At 51.2% G+C, this 17313-nt stretch overlaps 1 protein-coding gene and 1 pseudogene across 9 annotated transcripts in view; both read right to left on the bottom strand.

Moving 5' to 3' along the window:
• Positions 1–1778: 1778 nt before the first annotated feature.
• On the bottom strand, positions 1779–1857 carry LOC123289637 (small nucleolar RNA SNORD116; annotated as a pseudogene).
• A 4488-nt stretch (positions 1858–6345) lies between these two features.
• TNS3 (tensin 3) overlaps positions 6346–17313 on the bottom strand; it is a 260333-nt gene continuing 249365 nt past the window's right edge. For all 9 annotated transcript variants that reach the window (XM_044778177.2, XM_070501724.1, XM_070501703.1 and 6 more), the window contains 4 exons: positions 13360–13528; positions 10795–10863; positions 10663–10689; positions 6346–9240 (listed from right to left, as the gene is read on the bottom strand). In XM_044778177.2, the coding sequence (XP_044634112.2) occupies positions 9096–9240; positions 10663–10689; positions 10795–10863; positions 13360–13528 (410 nt within the window). In that variant the 3' untranslated portion in view covers positions 6346–9095. The remainder of the gene's footprint in view (positions 9241–10662; positions 10690–10794; positions 10864–13359; positions 13529–17313) is intronic.

The raw sequence follows: 17313 nt of genomic DNA, 5'->3' as shown, positions 1-17313 counted from the left end.
AGCAATGTCTGCTATCAACTTGCTGTCTGTCATGCCTGAATCCAGGCAACTGGACATGGTTTGTGAAACTGTGAAGTGTCTCCCCAGAGCGGATGCACGTCCTTTCCCAGGATCCACCCTCCGCTGACTCAGGACTCCGACTGCTCTCTGCAGAAAAGGAGACACTTCGAGCAGCTCTTTCCTACCTCCGTCTTCCCTGCCCCAAGCTGGTCAGGCAGTCGGCTCCACGTCAGTGGCCGACGCAGCCCCTGTAGGGACACAGGCTCGGGCTGACCATGCAGTAGAGCTGGGGGGCAGGCGATGGGTGTGGGGTGTGACCCTGCGCAGGTGTCCCTGGAACCCTGGGTGCCTTTTATGTGGGTCCTGAGGACCGCAGACGTTCCCTGCACAAAGTGATGGCCTGAACTTCACCAGCCTTTGAGGAGAGAATGACTCTACGTTAACTTCAAAAAGACTACTTTGAAGTAAGATGGACACGGAGATAGGTGCACAAATTATGTGATCAGCTCGGTTAATTTTCAGGGGGACACACTCAAATGAAGAAACAGAACAGTGCCAGGACTCCAGAAGTCCCTCTGCAGCCCCCTCCCACTCAGCACCGCCCTTCTCCTCCCCAAAGACCACCATTCTGCCTTCTCCTGCCATAGGCTGGCTGTGCTCCATAGTGCTGTTTATGTAAATGAAATCACGTAGGAAGTGCTCTTCCTTAGCGTCTGCCTGCTTTGCCCATGCTTATAGCCGTAAGTTTCACCTGTGTTGTTGCGCGTAGTTTGCCCAATTGATAGCACCCCGCCCGGCAGCTCTCAGCCCTCAGTCTCCCTACAAACAGGATGCCTGTCCACGGCTCCATGCGGCATCGAGGGCTCACGGTGCTTCCAGTGCACGGGGCAGCGGAGGCGCCGAGGCCCACTGCCCCCCAGGCCGCTCCACGCCCCATCCCATCATGGACTGAGCCCTCTCCTCAGCTCTCGTGTGAGCACTGGGTGCTGCGAATGCTCATTCCGTCTGAGCACTGTTTCAGCTACATCTCACGGTTTTGATGTTTTATTTTGATCAGTTCTATGTCTTTTTAAATTTCCTTTGAGACCATGGATTATCCAGAAGTGTGATGTTTAATTTTCATGTGTTTAGAGATTTGTTTTCACTGTGGACATTGTTATGGATTTCAAGTTTGATTCCATTATGATCAGAGAACATGCTCTGTAGGGGACCGGTCCTTTTACAATCGTTGGGATTTGCTTTATGCCTCAGAGTATGATCTATGAGCGCTTGAGAAAAGGTGTACCTTGCTGTCGTGTCAGGTTCAGTATTTGTCAGCTAGATCCTGTCGGCAGCTTGTGTTGTTCCGATTTTCCACGTCCTTTCTGATCTTCTGTCTGGAAGTTCCGTCAGCTTGAGAAGGGCGTGCTGGGTCCCCAGCTATGGCTGTGGGCTTGTCTGCCTCCTTTAGCTCCACCAGCTGTGGCCTCTTGTATGGAGACTCTGCTGTGTGATGAGTGCACACATGGGATGGGCATGTCTCTCTGGGACTGACTTTGATGCCTGTATAATGCCCCCCTTGTGTCTAGCAATTTTTGCTCTAAAGAAATATCTGATACTTTATTCGATATTAATACAGTAACTTCTGCCTTTTTAATGTTTGCAAGGTAGATCTTTTTACATCCAATTTCAACTTACCTATGTTACTCAATTTGAAGTGTCATGTAAACAGCATATAATTTCGTTTTGTTTCTGTTTTCTTGCCTTCCTATTGCTTATTTTTTTCTTTCTAACGTGCCGGACCTCAGTTTCGATGAGAACGACGGTAGTGCGTTCTCACTCATTTTGTTCAGACCTATTGCTTATTTTTTAAGATTCCATTTTGATGTATTTAGTGCTATTGAGTATATGTTTCTGTGTAGTTTCTGTGGTGGTTGTTAAATCACTTCTTTAATCACTAATTTAATGTAATCTGGCTATTACAATATAGTCATGCTAAATGACAGGGACATGTTTTGAGAAATGAGTCATTAGGAGACTTCGTCGTTGTTCGAACATCATAGTGTACTTCACAAACCTGGATGGTGCAGCCTACCACACAACTAGGCTCCAGGGTACTGATCTTAGGGGGCCACCGTCGTAGGCGAGGTCGTTGACTGAAACATTGTTAAGCAGCGCAGGACTGCATATATTTGATTTATCACTGTCTGCTGGCATCAGCATTTCACCACTTGGGTTAGAGTGTGGAAATGTCACCTCCATTTGGGTTCCTGCACCTTCCTCACTTTGAAACATCCTTTTCTTATCACATGGTGCTATTTTTATTCCAATCATATTTGATTTACAAAACTTGTGAGGAAGAACAGTCAGTTGTTTTCTCTGTTGTTCCTTCTTCCTTCCCGATGCTACAAGATTCTTTTATCATTTCCTTTCCATCTGAAGTGCTTCCTTCAGCCAATCTTTAAGAGTAGGCCTGAAGCAACTAATTCTTTTAGTTTTCCTTTGCCTGAGAATGTCTTTGTTTTTCCTTCACTCCTGAAGGATAGTTTCACTGACTATAGAATTCACAGTTGATGTTCCATTTCTCTCAACCTTGAAAAATGTCTCACTTCTTCCTGGCCTCCATGATTTAATACGAGAAGTCCCCCATTATTCAAACTGGCTTGTCCCTATACATAACCCCCCATTTCTTTCTAGCTGCTCCCAAGATTTTTTGTCTTCACTTGTCAGAAGTTTAATTTGAATCTTGTACATAGTTTTGTTGTTCTTGTTTCTTCTGTTTGGGGTCCACTCAGCTTCTTGAATCTACAAGTTCGTGTCTTTTGCTGAATTTGGGGAGTTTTGGGCCATTTCTTCAAGCACTCCTCAGCCCCACTCTTCTTCTCCTCTCCTTCTGGGACTTGGTACAAATCTTGGATCTTTCGTTATTGTCCACAGGACCCCCCATTTTTTAAAGTCTATTTGTCTCTGCTGTTCAGATCAGACATTCTCCTGCTCTGTCCTCAAGTTCACTAATCCCCTCCTCTGTTGTCTCCGATCTACGACTGAGCCTCCAGTGGGTTTTTAATTTGTTTTGTATGTTTTAGTTCTGTAGTTTCTGCTTGGTTCTTTTTCATAACTTCTATTTCTTTGCTGTGGTTTTCTGTTTCTGTTTCTTCATTTGTTTGAAGAGAATTTAGACTTGCTAACTGAAGCATTGTTTCAGTGTCTGCTTTAAATCCTTGCCAGGTAATTCCAGCACTTGACTCATCGTCACGTTGGCATCGTTGACTAATGGTCTTTGCTCATCTATGTTGCAAATTTCTTGGTTCTTGGTAGGATAGGTAATTTTCTGTTGTATCCACGCTATTGTGGCAGTTATGTTAGGAGACTCTGGGTCCTATTTGAATCTTATTTGTCAGTGGGCCTGGCCCTGGTTAGTTGTAGTGCCAGATCCTGGCTGCTGGGCTGCAGTCTCATTGACAGTTCAGCCATCACAGTCGTTACATGCAGTTTCGGTCTGCGTGGCTTACCTGGTGCCCTGAGGCTTGGCTGGTCCCTGATGCTGTTTCCTGAAAGTCGAGGGTGTCTCAGTGAGGGAGGGGGCTGCAGGCCCATGGCCCTGAGAGGCGTCCCTGGCCTAGCATTTGCTGTGGGGGATCCTCTGCCTGTGGCAGACACAGTGTGCTTCCTAAGTGGAGCATGACAAATAGAAATGGCAAGCAATAGGATATATTGGAGTGCATGAGGAAGCCATTTGGTGTAAACCTAATTCAGCCTGACTTTGTTTTTTTCCCCCAAAAGGGCCTGACCATGGCCATTGAGCATGCATTATATATCTGCTTTAAACATTTACTATGGCAAGAACAAATGGCCATAAGATAAAGGTGCAACTTACCCCCACATTGGCATTTCCTTAAGGATAAGCATCTTTCCTTAGGCTAGGAACTGATTGCTGCACTCACCTATGACCACCCAGCTCACCTGTGACCACCCAGCTCGAGACATCAGACCTGCCACCCTGCTGTGTTCACCGAGACAGCAAACCTACCTGCTGTGTCCATCAATTGCTGTGTTGACAGAGCAGTTTCGCAACTATTGTAAAAGCGACATTTCAATCATATGTGAAACACCCTGTTTGGGGGTATATAACCACTCTGTGCACCCCACTTCTTCGGTGCCCTTTCTTCCTTCGGGAAGAAAGGCCCCGGGCCATGGTCCTCACATTTTAGCTCAGAATAAACTCTCCCAAATTTTCATTTATAGATTGGTTATGGATTATTTTCGTCGACAGGCAGGACACCCTGCTGGTGCTCTACCACCAACCTGGTCTCTCTGGAATGGGGAGGAAAATCTCAGATCCATGGAAACAAAGAGGCTTCATGAGCCAGGCCAACTGTTGAGGCTGAATCCCTTTTGCTGGGAGCCCCCCAAAGTGACACTCCCACCCCCACTGTTCGCCCAGCCTGGGCTTGGCACTGTAGCCTCTGATTCTTTAGGAATTTTAAGGCCATTTGCTCTTGGACCATTTTTCTTGTTACCAATTCAGCAGCTCTGCTGTCCAAATGCGTCCAGATACAGCCAATCCCATGTCATGAAATGTCCCTCCCCAGCACCACCCCAGGCCCCCTAACCCACCTGGAAACTTCATTTCAACTCTGAGCCCTGCTCCATTCCCTTGCTCTGTGAAATGTGGCCCCCACAGCCATGGGCAGCTCAACCCATGACCATGCTGACCACATACAAATCTATACAGGAAGATGAGAAACCATGATGGAGGATCAGATGGTGAGTGGCTGAGGGTCCCACCACTAATAAATCCATGACCCTGAGTGGGCAGGGCCCAGCCACCCACCACTAATAGATGACCCCAAGTGGATAGGGCTGAGGGGCCATCACTAATAGATGCATGACCCCAAGTGGGCAGGGTCCAAATGCCCATCACTAATAGATGTATGACCCCCAAGTGGGAAGGACCCAGGTACCCATCACTAATAGATGCATGACCCTGAGTGGGTGGGGTCGAGGTGCCCATCACTAATAGATGCATGACCCCAAGGGGACAAGGTCCAGATGCCCAGCACTAATTAATCGCTAAGTGATTAATATGAAGCATGACACTCCTGCACAGGGCAGAAGCTTCTCCAGGAAGGCCTGGTGGTCACTGGGTCTCCAACAGGCCTCTGGGCAGCTCGGGACCATCATGACAAATCCAGACTGTGTTCTTGGAAAGTACACCATAACAAAAGGGTTCCCTGCCCACCTTACTCCCTGCTGTGATGCTGGTCAAGGGTTTCAAGGGCTCAGCGGGAGCCTCCTGTCAGACAAGACAACCCACCTTCACCCACTCTGCCTTCCACTCTTAGCATCAACACTGGGACCACTGCAAGTCCACCTTCCCAGTACACGCAGATGAAACACGCTGCCTCTGCCACTCACCAGATGGGAAAGTAGCAGCCCTGCACCAGCCACAGGGTGGGCAGCGGACAGTTAAGTGAAATCTTCACCATCTGTCTGTGAGCAAAACGAGCCCAGGTACTCTTCTTTCCTGACTTGGAGAGGAAACGGTCACGGGAGTTAAGCTACGTAAAGGGCCATACCTCAGCCCTGAGCCTGAGGACGACGGTAACTGCATCTGTGCCAGAGCCTACAGTGAGAGAGGAAGGTGGGGCCCCATCTGGCCCACTGACCGTCCACCCACTGGCACCTGGGTGTGACACAGACGTGGGCCCCGGTACGTCTGGCAGCCACTCTGCGTCCTGCTGTGACAGAGCTGCTCTGGGCTTTAGGACACAGAGGAAATGAGGGCAGTGGGGTCTTGTATCCACATCACCTAACTCAGGAGTGAGGTCAACCCACAGAGGGGCCCAGTCCCAAGGGAGCAGAAAGCCAGCACTATGGGCCCCCACCTGGTTGGAGGGACAAACCCCACTAGCCCAGGAGAGCCAGAAGGGCACTGGGCCTGCCACCAGCACCTATTCAGAAAATAGGTGAACCCACTAGACTTTTTATATTCAAGTTCAGTGCCCAACTCGGTAGACACCTGAAAAGTTCCATCAGGGACTGAACATTAAAACCTATCAGTAACTATGATCAGTGCCACGTTATAAATTCTTAAAACCTCCTAACACAATTTTTCAAAAGTTTCTGGGCAGAAATCTTAAAATATGTTCCTGATGGCAAACACAGATGAATTTATAACTGAATCCACTAATCCATAAACAATCCCCTTCAAGCTCCCAGATAAACACACACAGGCAGACGTGCATGCACACACATACATACCTGCACACACACACAAACACACACACACACACACACACACACACCTGCACACACCCTTCGGGGCGCTTCCATCCAACACAACAAACAAATGGCCCGCCTCACTGAGGCTTACCAAGTTTATAATTTTATTATACTCTGAATAGAGATGATATTTAAAGAGCAGAGAAAATGACTATACAAAGGATTTATAGGACATTCATTTACATACTGGATATATTTTTTACAATATAAGAAAAGTAAAAATACCCACTAATAGGTAAGGCAGATTAGGAGACACGACGAGGTCTTTGATGCTGAGGATACACACGGAGACCCTTAAATGCGGTAGGACTTAACATGGTTATAGGCTAACACTGGAGGAGTACAGCGCATGGTTAATGAGCAGGTTAACAGGACCCTGGCTGCGACCCTCGTGGGGTGCTGTTCTCGCGAACTCCCCGGGACAGCACCCCTGTGCCCACTGGTGTCCCAGAGGCTAGATGCCTGGCAAAGCTTCCTTCCCCTGTGTGCCCAGGAGCCAGAACTGGCGGTGGGGCTCGCCGCAGTCTGAGCACAAAGTTCATGGACTCATCTTGTTCCGTTTAACGCACATGTAACACACGAAGAGACCTGTCGTACCAGCTCGTCAGAAACTGGGGTATCGGCTTCCTTTGGCTCCTCAGGGGGAGCCATTTGCTTGGAGCAAACTTCCGGACACCCTTGACCACTGAGAGTAAAGGTCGGTTTAAAAGGCAAATGTGCGTGGCCTCTCGAACGCTCTGACGAGGACTGCTGCAGGAGGCCCTGATGTCTGTGATTCCGGCAGCTCAGGCTCCTGAGTCCCATGCTCCTCCCTCGCTCTGATTTCTACATGAGCCCTCTCTTCCCTCATCAGGAGGATAAGGGACCCAGCCTACAGTCTTTGGGTCAAACTTGGGTATAAGCCATCTCAGGATGAGGCACCTCTTGGGGACAGCACAAACCTTAGTCCCCTGGGCCGGATTCCTGCAGTGAGTGAAAAACGAAAATGCTAGATGCCTCCACCAAGGACCAAGACCTCAGGGCCCTGGGAGATGTCAGCACGTTCCCTTTAACAGCCACGCCAACACGTGTCAGGAAAGAAGGTCCTCAAAGACCAAGGCAAACATTTGGCACAGAAATGAGGCACTTGCGTTTGGTGCATCAATAGGAGCTAAACAGTGGACTCGTTCATTCACCTACTTTTATACACACACACACGCACGCACACAATGCCCACTGCAATTCGGCGACTGCAACTCTGCTCATCGCCAAGTCTGTCTCTGCCCCACTTCAAAACAGAGAATTCACAAAGCACATTTCCAAACTCCAGCACGATCCCAACGCCAGTGATTCCTGGGCGATGGGAGAGCTGGTGCCTAACGTGGAAAACAGAGCCGAGTGGCCTGTTCATGGTGGATCGAGGGCCTGTGGCGTGCCCTGGGTTATGGGGAGGGAGACCAGGACATTATCACGATGCTGCCCAGCTCCATCTGTCGCTCCAGGGGATTTATAGGACCATTGGCTTCTCCCAAACCTCTGACCATGGATGGATTCAGGCAGACAGACCACGGCACTACAATACTCGTGTCAGCGTATACAGCGCACCCGATGCCGGGCTAAGGTGGTGCAGAAAAGTGGCCTTCAAAAATAGCCTGGAAGGACTGAGGTTCATTCTCATCTTCCTCTCCCTGCTCAGGATGCCAGAGACACACAAGATCCCAACAGGAGTCAATAGGTGTGGACGAGACAGACGAGAGCTTCCAAAAGGCAGCAGTGCTCTGGGCAATCTCTACCTGGCCCCAAGATGACCAAGAACAGCTGAGTGTACACCGAAGTGTGTCCCACCCTTCCAGAACCTTCCTCCCCAGAAAAGACGGCATCTGCAGCCTGGAGATGACATATCGATGATCAATGTTGGGGTAGGATGCCTGAGGCAAAACCGCCTTTTGGTAGCTGCACGTGGGAGATGGTCCACAGCATCGTTGACGAGTGATGCACCCTCTATCTCGGGTGCATCTGACACGGGACGGATGCTCCTCCTAAAACCCCAGCCTGGCAGCTGCAGCATTTAGACACCAGTAGAGGAGAGCAATGGCAAATTGTTATCATAAATAATTTGGCATAAGTAAAATATAAATTATTTGGAAATGGCGTTTTACTTCCATCTTCTTACTTTTTCCTCTCACGGCCCAGCGCACCACGCAGACCAGGAGTGTGAGCGGGAGGCCGGAGCTGTCGCCACACGAGGGTGAGGCTCTTTGGCATCACAGAGCCCCTCCCTGAGTGATCAGGTGATCTCCCTCGTCCTCACAGCCCATCATGTTGTCCCCTTGCTCATGACGCCAGCATTCCGGAAGGGCCTGACCTGCACGAACCTTCATCAAACATGCACTCCCTCTCAATTTCATCAGCATCTTCATCGTGGGAGGACAGAGGCCTCCCTCTGGGGCGTCAGATGGACAGGAGCACTCTGTGATGGCGACGGTGACGGTGAGGCGCCGCTGGTCACTCAGGGCCATAGCAGAGCACAGCACCACTGGGTGCCCCTCCTTGCCACAAAGACCGTCGTGCAAGTGACACAGGGACCCCGTCTTCTTGAATGGTCCTTTCCAGCATGGAGCCTGGGAGGGTGCACCTGGTGCTGCCTTCTTCCACTCAGAAAGCGCTCGGTGACAGAAAAGTGTCGGGGAGCAGTTTCTTTTGGGAGAGGCCAGTAACGGCGGGGCTATTTATTCTTGTGTTTGTAAAGTTGGAGGAGCCCCGTCCCCTCCTGGGCTGGGGATGTCAGGGTCACAGTTGGCTACACAGTGGGGGCCGCCCTAGCCCTCAGGAGTCACTGGGCTGTAAAGGGCTCAGACCTTCTTAGGGGAGCCGATCATGACCTTTGACACAAAGTTGACGATGGCGCTGGCGGGCTGCTCAGGGTCATGCTCTGCAAACAGGTGGCACACGTTGTCTGTGGCACTGCCTTGCTTCCGGGCCACAAATCCAAAGACTCTGCAAAAAGAAAGCTGAGGTCAGAGGCCAGTGTCCCAACCTGCAAGGCCCGGGTGTGGGCGCGAACCTCGCTTGCTCCTACCACCTCAGCCTGCCACTTATCTGAAACCTGCCAGGGGCCACACACCTGCCAGACACCTGTCCACACCTTCTCTCCCCACTTCACAACCCTGCAGGCAGGATGCTGTTGCTCCCACTTTGCAGGTGAAGAACCTGAGGGTGACGGCAGGTGAGTGGTCTGGGACTCGCACCAAAGCCACTTCTCCCTGCCCGTCCCGAATTCTCCACAGGCTTGTCAGTGCAGATCCCTGAGCTCCAAGCAGTCAGAGCAGATGGGAGCGCAGCCTGCGGGGCTACCAACACCCCAGCCTGGTTGCAAGATGCAGCGGGATGCAGCCAGCCCTGCCTGGATGTCGATGCTCCCACCCACTGGGGCCACGGGAGGGAAAACACGCCAGGGGCTCCCTTCTCAGCCTCGTACGCCTGAGTTACAAACTACAGCAGTTAAGGAAACTCTTAAGAGAACAGTGTGTCTAATTATTTTTCTCAGAAGAATTGAAGCCTTTATCTGAATAGCTCTCATGAGCCCCGAACTTACACAATAGCTGCCATTGTCCGTATCCAAACCCCTGGCAGAGTCCTTTCTTCTCCTTCTTAGGAAAATGAAGGAATTTTTTGTTTAAGCTCAGTGGTTTCCACACCATGGGAGGGATTTGGCTGGCGGCACTCAGTACCCCGACGAGGTCGCACATTCCAGACTGCTGGAAGGGCAGTGAGCCCTGTGCGCCAGAGGTCAGGGCAGCAGGGCACGGCCCCACCTGGGGACTGGGGAGGCCTCCAGGCACTTGATCAGATCCCGAGACAAACAAGGAATGTGAGAGAAGAATCCTAGGAAAGGACACCTGTGACTCAACATCCATGGTTCTCCAATTTAGGTTACACAGAAGCGGTCGCCCGTGGGAGCGCGGACAGTCTCGAGGGTTCTGAGGCCACACTGCCCCGGACTGGCCCGGCCCGGCCCGCCACGGAGGGAGGGCAGGATGAGACGGTGCTCCCTATGTCTGCTAAACCCCGAACATTTGTTCCTTCCTGCTCACACACAGACAGGCCGGCCTCCTAACGCCCTGACCGCAACATCACTGCCATCCACACCGGTTCCTGAACGGCCAGAATGGCGCCATCTGCTTCCCACTATTTACACCACACTTCATGGGCCAGTGGTAAACAGCTCACATTCAGGGAGGAGAAAGCACCAAAGCTAACCCTCCACAGGCCCCTTCTTCACAAGGAGAACACTTCCATCTTTGTTTAAAGCAAAACCCAAACCCGCTGGCACCAGTCAGTCACTTCCCCGCCAGGCCCTTTGGAAGTTTGGATCAGGATCCACCTTTGGGGTGTGACTGAGACGGGCGGGCAACTCACCTCGAGCTCGGGCCGTCTGCGATCCACCTTGTGAAGGAAAGGAAAAAAGATAAGATTTATGTTATTTTAAAAATTAACTCACAGGAGAAAAGAAAGTATATGTGTTGCTTAATAAAAATACACATTTCTTACTTCCTGTCTTGCGGATCCAATGCACAGAAGATCACGCTGCTCACGGGGTAGTGCCTCCGGAAGAAGAGCCTGTGGGGAGGGACACGGGGAGGAAGAATCTGTTACTGGGGCTTCAAGGTGTCCATGAGGCACCGGGCAGGGCCCCCATGAGGAGATCCGGGGCAGAGCCTACTCTACGCTTTACTAGTCGTCTGGAGAGAAGAGCAGAGAGTCTGCTCATTAGTCGGCAGACCCAGGAAGCCGGGCAGAGCGGTTCTCGGGACAGAAGCAAGCTGCAGATGACGGGGAGCCTTGCAGTGAAATCGTGAGTGGTCAGCCGCCCGGTGGACAGAGTCAGAATGAAGAGTCCGACAGACGGAGGAGGACGGTGAGTGACACCTGACCTTCCCACCAGCATCTCGGGGAACCACCAGTGTCTCCAGCCTTCCTTTCCCCGCCTGTGGCAAGGGCACCGGGAGTGGCCTGCCCTCTCCAGGACAGGAATCTAAATCAGGCACCACAGCGAATCTGATGGCGCATGGTGAGCCGTCAAGCTCTGTGCACATTCATCCCACCAGGAGGTACCGGTAACGCCGGGCCACCACGGTCCTGGTGGCACTACCAGAGGACCCCTCCTTGCTCGTCCTGGCTCACAGCACAGAGTCCTTTGTTTCACCTGCCAGCCTTCCCCACTCTTGTGAGCACCGCCTGCCCCAGGCCCATGTGGGCACGAGGCCCCGTGCCCGGTGCCCTGCTTGGCTGGCCCCTCCTCCTCCTGGGGAAGGGGCAGTGTCCCCTCACACTAGTGGCTTTGCTCCTGGTGCAGGGAGACAGCTCATCAGGAAGAAAGAGAGGCCAGCACATGGGAAAGGGTTGGGCAGGGCCTGGACATCTTTCGGTCAGGGACTCCTGAGGCTGGCAGCACCCTCCCTGCTGCCTGCTAACGATGGTGGTAGGGGAGGACAGAGCCCCTTTGTCGGCACCAGCCAGGCCGAATCCAGATTCTGTCTCTTGCAATAGAACAGCCCCTAAATGCCGTGGACATGCCCTACCCCTAGGATTTATAAGGCCACAGTGAAATGAGATATAGAAAAAGCATGGGGCTGGCAGGAGGGAACAGAGATGCTGTGAACAAAGAAGCTGTGCTTCCTGACCAGACGGTGGGCCCACCCTTCGGCCGTGTGGGCACCTGCCAGACATTTCATTCGAGTCACTAAAATCCCGAGACCGTTACTTCAGTGCAGTTGGAAAGGCGAAGAAACTGAGTGTCACGGGGTGAAGGACCTGCCCACAGTCACGCTGCTAGTAAGAGGTGGGGGGCAAGGGGACCAGATCTGAGCAGCAGAGCCCACGTCCCCCAACACGCCTTTCCTCAGCTGGTGAAGGCTTATGAGTGAAACCCCCCAAAATGCTTCACCCTGAGAGCAGGGGGCCGGAGACCTCCCCACGCTCGGGACCAGCTCTGGGGCAGGCATGAAGGGCTCCGTGGTGCCAGGAGTACCTGGTCTGAGCTCTGTCCCCTGGCTGACACGAGGGGAGTGGCTGCAGCCCCTTAAAGCTCCTGCCGTCACTCTGGTTTCATGGTTGACGACCTGGCTCCCTTATCAATCACACCAGGCTGTTTCCACAACTAATAAGTAATAACTGCATCTGAGATGCCTTTGATCCTGAGATGTTCTGTCCGTATACCCGACGCTGCTCCTTGCTCAGGCCGGGGCTCCAAAAATGCTCCTGTTGGAACATCTGCTCAAGGAGAACCGACTCAGTGACAACTCTCATGAAAGTCACTTGAGACTGAAATAGTATTGTTATATGGATATTCAAATACTATCTAGATCACATTTAAATTATAACATAATATCTAGATAATGTTTAATTTTTAATATTAATTGTTCTTATATATTCTTCTACTGTCATTAAATAATAATTAATATTATTTAGATACAGAAATAATATCTGTCAAGGTCACACTCTCATCTGAAATGGGATGACCACACAGAAGTAATGATACTGAATCAAAGACAAGTGGATTCGATCATAATCTCCAAGTGTTTTGACAGAAAAGATTTCAAAGATTTTTGCATTTGCACATTAGACATGTGTGTGACACTCAAAGGTCCAAATATATATATATATTTTACTGATTCCTAAGAAAAAAGCATTTGGACCAAATATTAATAGTTTATATGTGGCTTGTGGGACAAATTTGATGACAGAGGAAAGCCTGGATGGACGTTGGGTTACTACTTTTTTTTTTTTGCTGAGGAAGATTAGCCCTGAGCTAACATCTGTTGCTAGTCTTCCTCGATTTTATATGTGGGTCACTGCCACAGCATAGCTGACAAGTGGTATAGGTCTGCACCCAGGATCCAAACCAACAAACCCGGGCCATTGAAGCAGAGCACACCAAACTTGATCACTAGGCCACAGGGCTGGCCCCATGGGTTACTGACTACTTTTGCCTGATGACCACTAACCCGCCCAGAAGCACCATCTAGGTGATGAGCAGAGCTGGCAGAGTCTAATGCCCAGGTGAGACATAAACCCTACCCCCGCACGCAGCCTTGGCTGCCTGGGCACACTCACTTCCTCTGATTGTCCGTCAGGGTGATGCCCTGGGCTGACACCTTGAAGTGCACGACTGTGGACAAGGGAGGCGGCTCCTGGACAAGGGTGATGCTCAGGGCCTTCTGGACAGCTTGGTGGCCGGTAAGGGACTCCATCTCCACAGAGTTCAGGTACCACACATTGCAGGCTGCAAGACACCAAGGGGCAGCTTGTTAACCCATCTGTCAGACACATGGGCAGTCACCAGCAGTGTCCCTGGGGTTGATGAATGACTCGCACATATAGCTTGTGCTGGATGCATTTAAGGCAAACGCCCTTTGCCTAATTCCAAAGGCGTAGAGAGTGAGTGACCCAGAGACACACTTGTCCCAAGGCAGATAAGGAGGATAAACAGGTCACCCCTCCCACTGGCCCCAGGATGAGCTTTCACCCCTGCTGCATTATTTACACCTGGTGTCCCCAGCTGGTGCTGGAGGCACCTCCGCAGCCTCAGTAGGGGTCTGGGAGGGATTAGAGCCCAACCACAACTGTAGCTAAGGAAGTGTCTGAGAGGGGAGCATGCAGTCTTGTACCCCAAACAACCACCCTGCTCAGAGTTCTGAAAGTGGTGGGCGTCCAGAAAGAGCTGCTGAGAGTGAGCGATTTGTGGTAACTCAGATCACAGCCTGTGAAAAACCCAGGACAGCCAGTTCTGTCTGTGTCCCACCCCTGCTCCCCACGCTGCCGAGGGGCTAGGGGCTTGTCATCGGTGGTCTGTTCCTGGGGGAAGCAAACAGCTGAGAGTGAACAGGGCTTTGTAAACAGCCAGATGGCCCTCTAAGCCTGGATCCCTGCAGATCAAGCCGAAGCCAACATGGGACTTCAGTGTGACCCACAAGACACTTGGACTCTGCCTGAAGTGGAGCCCTGACCTGGCCCGGACCACCACCTCGACTGCGTCCTCTCCAGGAACAGATCCGTTCTCCTGGCCTGCTGGATGCCAGTCTCTGCATGTGACTGTCTCAGACGTTGTAACTCCATGTTTAAAGGCCTCTAGATTTTCACCAGACAGAAAAGAAAATGATTCCTGGGACCCGAGCAATCAAATGACTGCTGTGACCTCACTGCGCTGCTCTCTTTTGGGAGGGTCTCTGGGAGGCACGGCCGTGGAGCAGGTCCCCATAACCCCGACTTCTGAGACCCAGAAGAAAACATGCCTGTCGCCACGTGCGCTGCCAGCGCCCCCACATGGATGGGTTCAGATGAACAGAAACGGCATAGGCCGGCCCCACGCAAGACGCAGGACTGTGCTGAGCCGCTAACCATGCATTCTCTCCACGGCAGATGCTACAATTCATAGCTAGTTTTTAAAGTTTGAGAAGCTCTGAGGATTCAGAAGGCCCTGCTCAGTGAGCACACAGAGTAACTGTGATGGGGAGACAGCAAGACCCGGGGTCTGCACCAGCAAGTTCAGCAGAGGAGCGAAGCCCCTCCTCTGTCCGGGGGTGAGTGTGAGGGCGGGTCCAGGGGTGCCTCACTGAGGGCAGCGGTGAAAAGCTCTCCAGAATCTGGATTCACCAGAAGAAGCCCAACTGGAAAGGCCGAGTCTTGAGGAAAGGCAGCCAATACCAGAAAACCCCCAAGAAGCAAGCAGCCCAAAGACGGGTGACGATGTTTCCGGAGCAGGTGTCACTGCATGCCCAGCACTCGCAAGAGAAAGACTGAAAGGCGTGCCCCTTCCTCTGAACAGGGCTCCCCACACTCAGGATCACCAGCGAGTCTCACCTGAGACACCAACTTTCTCCTATGAAGTTTAGTCGACAGTTCACTTTCTCTCACGAAAAAGGGCTTGATGCTGCACCCCCATAATTATTAGAAGGGCATTGTGCCATTATCAAAATGTAAAGAGAAGTTTCTACCTCAAACATAATTGCATTCGTTTCTTGGAGCTTCACGTAATGCTGCTCATTATAACACTTCTGTATCAGTCTCGGCTAAACATTTTACAGAGATTACCTCATAAATCCACACCTCAGTCTTATGAGGAAGATTCTATCATCCCCGATTTAGAGATGAGGAAATGGAGGCCTAGAGACAGTAAGAAATATGCCAGAAGCCTTGCAGCTCCTGGGTGTCCAGGCACCTTCATGCTGACTCCTGCCGTGTTTACCAGAACCTACCAGGTACCAGGCACCGAGAGGAGGACACGCGCTCAGTGAGAAATTTCCTATCACATTCCTGAGGGTGAGCTGTTAATGTTACTGTGAGGCATCTGAGTGTGATTTTCCTCAGCCATAGACAGTGCCTCCTAACAGTCCCATGGGACTGTCCTGGCAGCAGAGGCATCTTTTAGAAGGTCACTGTCACCTCTGCACATTTTCGCCCAGGGAGACACTGAGAGGCAGCTAGAAATCAGAGAGGCCCCTCCTGAATGGCTGAGTTTCCATGGCTAGCGCTGCCCTTCTCTACAGCTCCCCTCCTTCCAGCTGGCCACACTGCCCTCATCTGCCGGTGCCAGGTGAGAAGAGCAGAGCTGCCCGGCTGGTGGCTGACCTGCCCTTCAGCTCCTGACTGGACTTGAGGGGTTTACTTGTGTCACCTTGGGAAACAGAGCAAGGTAGTAAAAGTCCTTAATATTGCAACTGCCCAATGCTCAGTGCCTCCAAAGCTTTGATGAGAGAGGTGCTTTTATGGAATGACGGTGTCAACCAGGACAGCCATTCTGGATGGTAACCTGGCAATATTTATCAGGAGGATCAGAAGAAATGCCTGCACTCGGTAACCTAGATGGCCCACTTCTGGGAAGACTGAGAAAGGAAATATCTCCACGTGAGACAATAACCCAAAGGTCAAGATATTTGAGCCACATACTCACCATGGTGGGAAAAGCTGGAAACAAATTATGTCCCAAAATAGGGGAATGGTTAAATTAGCCCTTCAATGAAATAGCAAGCAACCAGCAAATAGTAATCATGAAAATTGTATAGCAACGTGAAAAACGTTAGAGGTTAATGGGAAAAGCAGAATGAAAACTGTATCTGTGCTATGATTAGAACTATATAATAAAAAGCATGTGTGTGTATGAAAAGGAGTTGGAAGGATGCCTGGAAAAGTTAAGACAGCTGATTTTAGGAGGGTGAATATGCTGTCTTTGATTCCATTACTATCACTGTTATGCTAGTCATTCAGTTACAAAAAGAGAAAAAAAAGAAAATTTTGATCTAACTACAATGAAATCCCACAAAATGGGCACCAGCTGGATCGGGGGCACATTTACAACCGCAGGCGGCCATGACCCAGACCCCTGTGCTTCCTCGCAGCATCACAAATGGCCCTTTGGTAAGGAGCAGCGGGAGCCTGGTGTTTGGGGACATCTCTCCAGTGCGGAACTATGGTGTCATTCCTCAGAGCAGAGAAGGGGCACTGCCACCCACCAAGGCACATCGGGGGCAGCTCTGAGTGCACATACCTGTCCCCAGAGCCCCTGCTCTCTCCAGTAGAGGACAGGTGGGCCTGCGGGGCCACTGCTGCGCTTGTCCCACTGGGCCTGGCCCAAGACTGCCCAATTCTCCTGACCAGCGCTCACGCCGGGGTGCGGCTGAGGAGCTGTGGTGTCTCGTGTGACACCGTCCAGGAAAGCAGCTGTCACACCCACAGTGAGCAAGGAGAGTCTCCGGTCCACCGGTTCTCACCCAACCCGTTCTCACCCCGTCCTACCACTTCTGGGAATGTGTCCTAAGGCAACATTCCAGAATTCAGAAAAAAGAAGGAATGTGGAAAGGCAGCCTTGCATCCTCTACAGTACTGAGAAGTTAGAAAGAAGCAGAATGAGGAGCCGGACAGAGCTGACTCACACGACAGACCGTTACACGGCCACGCAAAATGAGACTGATGTTGTGTTTGCAAAATCTGTGGGTGAACTTCTTATGCAATGAGAAAAGGAGAAACATCCAGTGGCTGGACAGGGTAACAGGTCTTTGAGTAATTCATTTT

This window comes from Equus asinus, chromosome 1 (genome assembly GCF_041296235.1).
Source record: "Equus asinus isolate D_3611 breed Donkey chromosome 1, EquAss-T2T_v2, whole genome shotgun sequence".
Lineage (NCBI taxonomy): Eukaryota > Metazoa > Chordata > Mammalia > Perissodactyla > Equidae > Equus > Equus asinus.
This window is presented reverse-complemented; position numbering and strand designations above follow the sequence as displayed.